Genomic DNA, 10,866 nt, shown 5'->3' on the forward strand with positions numbered 1-10,866 from the left:
ACCACGTGTCACTGTACAAATGGTGGGATATGAGTGTTATAAAGTTAATACCTTAAAAAGTAAAATTTTTCACTACTTATATAAAAACACATAGTATATCATCTGTGGCCACACTAGAATTATTCTTCACCCAGCTGGAAAATTTGATCAGAAGTCCTCGCCCAAAATTATAAATTAAAACTGAAAAAGTTAGGAGACAAAAGGAAGAAGATGGTGATGAAGAAGCAAGTCCAGCAGCTATCCAATGCCAGAAATGATATCAGAGATAAAACCCAAACGGAAAAATTTGAAATATTTAGAAGAAAACCCAATACAACTCAACAGTCATTTAATTCACATAGGAGTTAAAGAAGTTAAGTTGATAATCTTATGTTCTAATTGTACCTATTTCTTCCTCCTCCTCCTCCTCCTTCTTCTTCTTCTTTTGAATACCCAGAAGCCAAAAGTTGAAGCTTTTTAAGAATAGAGAGAAAGGAGAGAGAGAGAGGCAAAAACGCATGTATATAGCTGTTTTTGTTGTGCTAGGATAGCACCAAAATCAAATGGAACCAACTCAAGCTAGCCCACAGGAAATTTATCAAATGAAAATGCAAGAACAAAATATTAAAGACACAAAGATTTTAACGAGGTTCCTCCACAGTCAATGTAACTGGAGTACGTCCTCGGAGCAGTAGGAGCTCACCCAATAATCCACTATCAACCAAATGGGAGTTTACAAAGTGTTGGCAATCTCACAACCCAAAAGCCCAATACACCCAATAACTCTCACACACCAAAGAAACAAATAGAGAAAGAAATATAATGAATAATTTCTTCTCTATACATATAGCTCAAAGCTATTACAACAACAACTACTTTGGTGGATGATTACTAACCAAAGAGAGGAGCTCTTTTCAAATGGGGAATGCGGCACCCCTTCTTCTCTGCTTCTGCAATCAGAAAATACTCTCTGCAAAAAAGAACTCTTTCTTCTCTCTTTCTTTTTGCCAAAACCGAAACACTCAGCTCTCTTTCTTCTCTCCCTCTTTTTCTTCTCAACCGAAACCAATTGAGCTCTCTCTTTTCTTCACAACCAACTTATCTTTTCTTTAATGAAACAACACTCACGGGTGTTGAAGAAGACAAAAAATCTTTTCCCATTTTTCATCCCCAAAACAAGGAAAGGTGTTTCCCACCTTTGGTTTGTTTAATCTAAAGTATGGCCACTTGGCCACTTATTCAACAATCTCCACCTTGGCCAAGTTCCGAAAAACGCCATGATAAGCCAAACAACACAATTAACACACAACATCACTCCCAATCACTAGCAAGAGAACAACTCATGCCGAGCCAAATGCTCCAAAACTCCTACTGCTCAACGCCTTCTTTATATAGGCAAAATGTGAGCCAAGTTCAAGCAATGAACAAACTTGGCTACACCAACAACCTTAGTCAACATATCAGCGGGGTTGTCTTTAGTTGGAATCTTTTGGAGAATAATTTCCCTTTCACCAACAACTTCACGAACAAAGTGATAACGCACATCTATGTGCTTGGTCCTCGCATGATGAACCTGATACTTAGCCAAATAAATGGCACTCTGACTATCACAATGCACCTCCACCTGCTTCTGATCAACCCCTAAATCTCTAATCAGTCCATGTATCCAAATGGCCTCCTTTATAGCTTCAGCAACTGCCATATATTCAGCCTCTGTAGTAGACAATGCAACAGACGACTGCAAAATGGACCTCCAACAAACTGGCCCTTTAGCCATAGTAAATACATAGCCTGTAGTAGACTTCCTTCCATCCAGATCACCTGCATAATCTGAATCAACATAACCAACAGCAAAATGACCAATACCAGAGTCATCCCTCTCAAAGCATAAACCAACATCTCGAGTACCATGGAGATACCTCAATATCCACTTAGCTGCATTCCAATGCTCTTTACCAGGATTATGCATATATCGACTCACCATGCCAACTGCATGAGCAATATCTGGTCTAGAGCATACCATTGCATACATCAAACTACCAACCAAATTTGCATATGGTATATTTTTCATTTGTAGCTTCTCTTGATCAGTTTTAGGACATTGTAGAGAACTCAATTTAAAATGAGGAGCCAAAGGGGTACTAACCGGTTTAGTTGAATCATGAACTCCAAACTTCCGAATCAACTTCTCAAGGTATTGTCTTTGATTCAAACAAACCAAACCCTTCTCTCTGTCTCTAGTGATCTCCATGCCAAGGATCTTCTTTGCTTCACCAAGATCCTTCATCTCGAACTCATTTTTCATTTGCTTCTTCAATTTCTCAATCTCTTCAGCATTCTTTGAGGCAATCAACATATCATCAACATATATCAATAAATAAATGAAAGACCCATCTTGCAACTTCTTGAAGTACACACAATGATCATATTGACTTCTAGAATAATTTTGGCCTCTCATAAATTTATCAAATCTCAAATACCATTGCCTTGGAGATTGCTTCAAGCCATAAAGTGATTTCTTCAACTTGCAAAACAAATTTTCTTTCCCTTTCACTTTATACCCATCCGGTTGACACATATAGATCTCTTCATTCAAATCACCATGTAGGAAAGCCGTCTTCACATCAAGTTGCACAAGTTCAAGATCATATTGTGCAACAAGAGCTAACATAATGCGAATTGATGAGTGTTTCACAACTGGAGAAAAGATTTCATTGTAGTCAATGCCCTCCTTTTGTGCATACCCTTTAGCAACTAATCTTGCTTTGAATCTGACATTGCTTTTCTCAGCAACATCTTCCTTCTTGGCATACACCCATTTGCAACCAATAGCTTTCTTACCCTTAGGCAATTTAGCTAACTCCCAAGTCTTGTTTTTCATGAGAGAATTCATCTCGTCGCCCATGGCATTGCACCAATTCTCCTTTTCTTCACTCTCAATGGCTTCCTCAAAATTGGATGGAATCTCATCAGTGATAATAGGAAGAGCAAAAGCAACATAGTCACTATACCGAGCTGGCTTGGTAATATTTCTCTTTCCTCTGTTCTTAGCAATAGACTCTTGAGGTGAAACTTGCTCTTCAACTTGAATAGAATCTTCAAGTTCAACTTCTTCAACATCCTCATGGTCTTCCACTTCTTCACTTGTAGTGGCTTCGACATCAGCGGAAATAGGATTTGAAGTACTAGAGGCAACTTTCTCAAGCTCCACCTGTTGGACATCTTTCACATTCTTCTCAGAGTCTCTAAACATATTTTCTTCATCAAATGTCACATCTCTGCTGATTACAAGTTTCTTCATCTCCGGCCACCATAACCTGTAACCTTTGACACCACTACTAAAACCAAGAAAGATAGCCTTTTTTGCTCTAGGATCAAGTTTATTTTCAGTTACATGAAAATAAGCAGGTGAACCAAAAATACGAATATAATTATAATCATTAGAAGGTTTTCCAGTCCATACCTCCATTGGCGTCTTACCCTGAATAGCAGCTGAGGGTAATCGGTTGATGATGTGACATGCATAAGTAACTGCCTCTGCCCAAAACGACTTGCTTAAACCCGCCTGAGACAACATGCATCTAACCTTCTCAAGCAAGGTTCGATTCAATCTTTCTGCAACTCCATTTTGTTGTGGAGTTCCCCGGACACTAAAATGTCTCACAATCCCTTCCTCTTTGCAAACTTTAAAGAAAGGGTCGGATGTGTATTCACCACCATTATCCGATCTCAAAATCTTAATCTTTCTCCCAGTCTGGTTCTCAACCATTTTCTTCCAACCCAAGAAAATGCTCAACACCTCACTCTTGTGCTTCATAGTGTAGACCCAAGACCTTCTTGAATAATCATCAACAAAGGTCACGAACCAATGTCTACCACTCAAAGAGGGAGTCTTTGTAGGACCCCAAACATCCGAATGCACATAATCAAGAATGCCCTTCGTCTGATGTACAGCAGTACCAAACTTCACTCTAGTTTGTTTTCCCAAGACACAATGCTCGCAGAAATCAAGCTTACAAGTCGTGGCACCTTTTAGAAGACCTTGTTTCACAAGCCCTTGTAGAGCTTTCTCACCGGCATGGCCTAATCTCATATGCCACAATCTAGTAGTATCAGAATCAGATGTGCCCATATTTTCTGAGACTACAGATGCTTCACCTGTCACAGTGCTTCCTTGCAATAAATACAAATGGCCACATCGAGGAGCTTTCATCACAACAAGTGCACCATAAGTCACTTTCAATGTCTGCCCATCTGAATGAAACCTGAAGCCCTTGGCTTCTAAAGTTCCCAAAGAAATAAGATTTTTCTTCAAATTCGGTACATACCGAACACCTGTCAACTCTTTAACCATGCCATCATGCAACTTCAAACGAACTGTACCAATCCCTTTTGTTGTGCAAGGATTGTCATCTCCCATGAACACAACACCGCCATCAAACTCTTTCAAGCTTGAAAACCAATCCTTGTGAGGAGTCATATGATGAGTACAACCCGTATCCAACACCCACTTAGTAGCACAATCAAATGATGAGGAAGTGGTTAAAGCGAAATCAGAAAAATCAGTTTCAACCTCAGCAACATTAGCTTCAGAACTTTCTTTGCCTTTGGTCTTCAATCTAGGACAATCTTTCTTCCAATGGCCCTTATTACGACAAAAGGCACATTCATCCCTTTCCAAAGGTTTTCTACCTTTAGAGTTTCCTCTAGGTCGAGACTGTGATTTTTTCCTGCTAGAAGAGGATCTCCTCTCCGATGATCTACCTCTAACAAATAAAGCTTCAGAGGTACTATCATGATTTTTATCTCTATGCCTCATTTCATAATTCATCAAGGCATTTGACACATCTTCAAATTTCACAGTTTCTTTACCATGCATAATAGTGGTAACAAAATGCTCATAAGAGTCCGGCAAGGAATTCAACAATATTAAGGCCTTATCTTCATCCTTAATATCCTCATCTAAATTTAACAAGTCGGCAATCAACTTATTAAAAGCATCAAGGTGTCTAATCATTTTTGTACCTTCTTTGTATTGGAAGCGGTAGAGCTTTTTCTTCAAGTGTAGCCGGTTCTCTGCACTCTTCGTCATATACTTGTCTTCCAATTTTTGCCACAGCACACTTGCCAAAGTCTCCCGCATCACAAAATACTTCTGAGTTTTTGCAAGGCACAACCGAATTGAAGAGCAAGCCCACAAATTTAATTTCTCCCATTCCAGTTTCGACATAGCTTCAGGCTTCTCTCCCAAGGCGGCAAGAAGATCTTGTTGAGCCAACACATCTTTAACCTCACATTGCCACATCCCGAAGTTGTTTGTGCCATCAAACTTTTCCACTTCAAACTTTGCATTTTGCACCGTAGTTCTTGCAAACCCGGAGCTGCTTCCAAAAGGATTCTCATCTTGCCCGTCTGACATCTTTGGCAACTAGACAGTACCCAAGAGCAACCAGTGCTCTGATACCAATTGTTGTGCTAGGATAGCACCAAAATCAAATGGAACCAACTCAAGCTAGCCCACAGGAAATTTATCAAATGAAAATGCAAGAACAAAATATTAAAGACACAAAGATTTTAACGAGGTTCCTCCACAGTCAGTGTAACTGGAGTACGTCCTCGGAGCAGTAGGAGCTCACCCAATAATCCACTATCAACCAAATGGGAGTTTACAAAGTGTTGGCAATCTCACAACCCAAAAGCCCAATACACCCAATAACTCTCACACACCAAAGAAACAAATAGAGAAAGAAATATAATGAATAATTTCTTCTCTATACATATAGCTCAAAGCTATTACAACAACAACTACTTTGGTGGATGATTACTAACCAAAGAGAGGAGCTCTTTTCAAATGGGGAATGCGGCACCCCTTCTTCTCTGCTTCTGCAATCAGAAAATACTCTCTGCAAAAAAGAACTCTTTCTTCTCTCTTTCTTTTTGCCAAAACCGAAACACTCAGCTCTCTTTCTTCTCTCCCTCTTTTTCTTCTCAACCGAAACCAATTGAGCTCTCTCTTTTCTTCACAACCAACTTATCTTTTCTTTAATGAAACAACACTCACGGGTGTTGAAGAAGACAAAAAATCTTTTCCCATTTTTCATCCCCAAAACAAGGAAAGGTGTTTCCCACCTTTGGTTTGTTTAATCTAAAGTATGGCCACTTGGCCACTTATTCAACAGTTTTGATAAACTTGTATAGCTGTTTTGACTTTAGAGTAATTGCTAGCATGACTCTCTCTTCCCCGTCTTCTTCTCCAAAGAACCAAAAGCAAATTTCTCTCTCCTATGCTATCCCATTTCCGATTAAACTCTCTAGCGGATCTGACTCTGCCTCCCTGCGAGAAGGTCTATGACTTTTGAAAGAGCCTAGCGGATCTGAATCTGCCTCCTCGCCCGAAACAGCTTAGCGAAATTCCGTCCACAGTGTCCGTAGTGTGTCCAAACGTGTCTTGACCGTGTACAACTCGAGTCAAGAGCGTGTTCGAGACGTATCGGCGTGTCCGAGTGTCCTACACTCCGACACATCTAGACAATGAGAATACAGATGGGTTTAGAAAAAGAGTACAAACACATCTAGACAATGAGAACGCAGATGGGTTTCGAAAAAGAGTACAACTTAGTCATTAAGGCTATATTAGTACTTTCATATCAATTTTTTGTTACAAATTTTAGTTAGTTTTCCAAATTTTTTATAAAATGAGAGCGTCTGAGAGAGGAGCAGAGACTCAGTGAGAAAATTTTTATAGAATGGCAAGGGTGGAGAAAAGGAAAGATGAGAGAATTCTGACAAGGCTGGCAGATGAGTTCGAACAACTGGCCGCTCAGCTGAACTCTCCGGCACCATTCACCATGGAAATTGGCAATTTCACCCAAGCCTGTCGTCTCGTTTCTCCTCTCATTCGATACTTAGGCGTCGCTATGAAGTTCGCCGACATAGAGTACTCTGCTAAGGTATTATTCATCTATTAAACTTGAGAGTTTGATGCTTTTTGGTGATGGGGAGATTTGGGTTGCAAACTTGTCATTGTCTTCTACATTTGAATCAAATTTCAAAAGTTTGATATAAAACTTGGGTGTTCTTTAGGGTTTGGTGGCTTGTGATTGATGAGTGCTTTGATTTCTTTGGTGCATTTGACTCATGGGAAGTATACACATGATTAAATCAGTTACTCATTTTTAAATAAATAACAAAACTAGAGGATACTATATAGACAATAAAAAGGGACCAAATTTTATTTTATATAAGTCCTTATCGTTTATTCAGCGTTTCTCAACTTTATAATTGATTTGCTCATAATTCCTTTTGATTTAATGGATGGGAGGGATATCTAACTTTTTTTGTTATTGATTTTTTTTTTTTAAATTTAATGTGATGAAGTTTTTATTCATTGCGTTAAAATAATAAAAGGAAGGAAAAAAAATACTAAATAAAAAACTCAATTATATAAATTACTAAATATTTCTTATTATTCTTATGTATGGTGATGCATGAGATGTAAAATGAAAATATACTACTTTTTTTCACATCTTTTGGTGAGGGTGAGTAATTTCAATATTGAAATTCCGGTGCATTGAATTTGGAAGAGACTTGAAGAAAATATTTGGAGTATTTGGATCTAATGGAAGACATGACACATAACCAAGCTCAATGATATTTTAGGATTCATACAGCTGACTTCACTTAATGAGAAAGGGCTTTGTTGTTGTTGTATACTTCCCTTTGATGTAAGTGTTTCTTTGTTTTTTTTTTTTTTTTTTTTGTTTTAATTATATTTTGATTAATGTGGTGGTTGCCAGATTAGTGGGATTGAAAAGGCAGGAAAGTCAGTTAATACCCTAGAAGATTTGCTTGATAGTGAAATACAACAGAATACTATTAAGCACCAAAGTAGTGCTTCGAGATTCCTCATCAGAGTGAAGCGTTCACTTGAGATGCTTAAGATAATATTCGAGCAAATTATGGCCTCAAGGTTTTACTTATCTCAAACCTAGCCTCGATCTTCTCTGAATTCACTGCTTCATTAACATGTTGAAGATCATTTTCATTAGCAAATGCAATTTCATGCTGCTACGTCCACTCATTTGTTCTATTTTCTCATATCCACATAATTTATTTTTCCGTTGATCATGAATTTTTTTTTAAATATTTAATATTCGTTAAGTGATTTTAAAAAAAACTAAAAACGCTTTTAATAAAAATATTTTTGAGTTTCAAGAGCGCTTAAAAGTGCTTCTTGCAAGAAGTATCAATTATGTGATTTTTGCAAGAAGCACTTCAATTGTTTTTTTTTTCTTTTCAGGATTCACTTGCATTTTAACTAAGGATTGATTTTAAAAGTACTCTCATCAAATGTACTTTCAATTATTTTAAAAACACTTACAAACGAGCTCAAGGACTCTTCTCATTCTAAAGTCGTGATATCCATTATACCATGACTTAATTATTCTACTTAAGGCACATAATTATTTATTGACTAATCTTTGAATTAATTATTCACAAAAGAACAAACCCTAAATCAATGACTGCTAATCTCTAATTTTTGTATGTCTCTATAATTTGGCAGCTAGCTGTTATTTTACTATCACAGATTCACAGTTACTTATAACTTGAATTTCTTTTTCTTTTCTTTTTTTACTTGGGCAGCGAAATTTCAATCATGGATGCGGTTAACACAGCATATAAACAAGTTTTTTACCCCTACCACGGATGGGCCATCAGAAAGGCTGTTGGTGGTGCACTGCTAACCGTTCCTACAAGGTCACTGTTCTTCATAAAGCTAAAAGTAGATGGTAAGACTATTCTAGTATGTATCTCATCGTTTTCATACTATCTGCTTGCAAACCAGGCTTCTAGCAGACTAGCTCATATCTATTGACATTAGGCTAGACATTTGGGATTGATCGGTTTGACTACTGCTCATGGTAGCGGTAGCTACCGTGGCCGGTCGCAGGTTCTTTCTTTCATATCCAATATATAGAGAAGAAAAAAATTCCTAGGTTGTGATACTGAGCATAATTGAAATGAATTTAGTATGACTGCTAATAATATATGTACATGGGTATTTTAGGGTTGGACTTGATATTGGTAACACAGTTTGTTTGGTATTCCATTTTATCAGAGGCATCGGCTTTTGTTCAGATGCAAAGGACAATTATTGCATTGGCTCATCTGATACACTACATCGACAACTTATTCCATTCAAGGGAGTCAGCTCAAGAGCTGCTAAGCTTGATTTGATCGATTTCCGTCTTTTGCACGTACGCATGCATTTTTACAAATATGCTTTGATTTCCGTATTTCATATGTATGATATGTTTGAGCATCAGTGTGAACCTTATAAGGATTGTTATTCGATTTGGTCATAGTTATGATAATCTTCCTTTTTCCATTGCCTGCCGTTCTATACTTCGTGTATTGTTGGTGAACTTTTTTGAACTAGAAGGTCTGGACGGTTCGAAGCTGGTAAAAAGTCAAAAGATGCGCCAGTAATGTCACTTTTTCTTTAAGTGTTTAATGAGAGGGAAAGAGTTCAGCAAGGAGCAGTACAAGTCAAAGAGAGCGGCTCCAATAATGAAGGGAGTAAAGCTAATCTACCTAACTTTGACACTAACTGCTGACTTTGCTTTGCTTTTATGTTCAATACTCCCTCACAAGCTGCATCAAGTGGGTTAACGAATCCAAGCATGCTAAGAGCAAGTCCAACGTGGGTTCCAGCTCGATGGACCGGCTTCATTTCCTACCCAATAATTTCAGCTCCTTGCTTCAGCCCATGTGGACGATTGGGTTGAGGGGGCTCGAGTGAGAGGCCCAGCTCGAATTGGTGGCCCGAGAGCCTAAGGCCAAATGATGCATGGCTGACATTATCATGACGTCAGTCATATTAAAAAATTAATAAAAAATATATAAAAAATTAATTTAAAAAATGTAAAAAATTAATTAAAAAATGTAAAAAATTAATAGAAAATTTAAAAAAAATGCAAACAATTAATAAAAAATCCGAAAAAATTTTAAAAATTAAAAAAAGAAAGATTTAATTTTTCTATAAATATCTTATCATTATCTTCCACCTTACACCACAATTTTATATTTTCTCAAATACTTTGAGTTGTAATTTCTTATTTAATGAAATGTGGTACAACGAGACCTATTAAAAATTATATCCGAATTTTGAAATAAAATTATTCTTTATTATTTTATAAAATAAAAAATACTAATATTTTATTGCATATTGCCATGGCTATTCAGTTTAGAGGGTGGAAATGCAAAAGACAATTATTGTTCATTAAAGGCAGTTACTGTTCATTAGAGGTTATTCAATAGGAAGTTGCCCTAGGGGGTCTTGATACGCTGGAGTTTCTCTAAGTAGACGCTAAAAATGAGAAATGGCCAAGGCTCTGGTAAACAAATCGGCAACTTGATTGTGATTGTGAGTGTAGACTGTCTGAATATCCTTGGACTGAACTTGTTTCCTAATGTGGTGGCAATCCACCTCAATGTGTTTTGTTCATTCATGAAACACTGGATTAGCTGCAATATGCATGGCGGCTTGATTATCACACGTGAGAGACAATGGTTCTCTGCTAGAAAATCCCAAATCTGATAAGAGACTTTTGAGCCGAATGAGTTCACATGCAGTGGAAGACATTGCTTGATATTTTGGTTTGGCACTCGATCGAGCGATAACCTGTTGTTTTGCACTCTTCCAAGTGACAATATTGCCCCCAACAAAAGTACATTACCCTGTAGTGGATTTTCGATCAAGAGCATTTCCTACCCAGTCAGCATCTGTGTAGGTAGATATCTTGGTAAAATGGTTATTGCGCATAAGAATACCACGACCAATGGAACCCTTGAGATAACGCAATATCCGTTTAACAATAAGGAGAT

General features: G+C 37.5%; 1 protein-coding gene across 1 annotated transcript; it reads left to right on the forward strand.

Annotated features, from left to right (window-relative positions):
• The first annotated feature begins 6,670 nt into the window (after positions 1-6,670).
• LOC137742192 (accelerated cell death 11-like) lies at positions 6,671-9,367 on the forward strand. Its single transcript, XM_068481983.1, has 4 exons — positions 6,671-6,929; positions 7,776-7,948; positions 8,623-8,768; positions 9,098-9,367. The coding sequence occupies exons 1-4, from the start codon at positions 6,726-6,728 to the stop codon at positions 9,214-9,216; spliced, it is 642 nt and encodes a 213-aa protein (XP_068338084.1). The 5' UTR covers positions 6,671-6,725; the 3' UTR covers positions 9,217-9,367.
• The last annotated feature ends 1,499 nt before the right edge of the window (positions 9,368-10,866 follow it).

The sequence above is a fragment of the Pyrus communis genome, chromosome 8 (assembly GCF_963583255.1).
Source record: "Pyrus communis chromosome 8, drPyrComm1.1, whole genome shotgun sequence".
NCBI lineage: Eukaryota > Viridiplantae > Streptophyta > Magnoliopsida > Rosales > Rosaceae > Pyrus > Pyrus communis.

Coding starts and splice junctions, on each gene's coding strand:
- LOC137742192 (XM_068481983.1), top strand. CDS start 6,726: ATGGCAAGGGTGGAGAAAAGGAAAGATGAGAGAATTCTGACAAGGCTG. Junction 6,930..7,775: donor ACATAGAGTACTCTGCTAAG/GTATTATTCATC, acceptor GGTGGTTGCCAG/ATTAGTGGGATTGAAAAGGC. Junction 7,949..8,622: donor GAGCAAATTATGGCCTCAAG/GTTTTACTTATC, acceptor TTACTTGGGCAG/CGAAATTTCAATCATGGATG.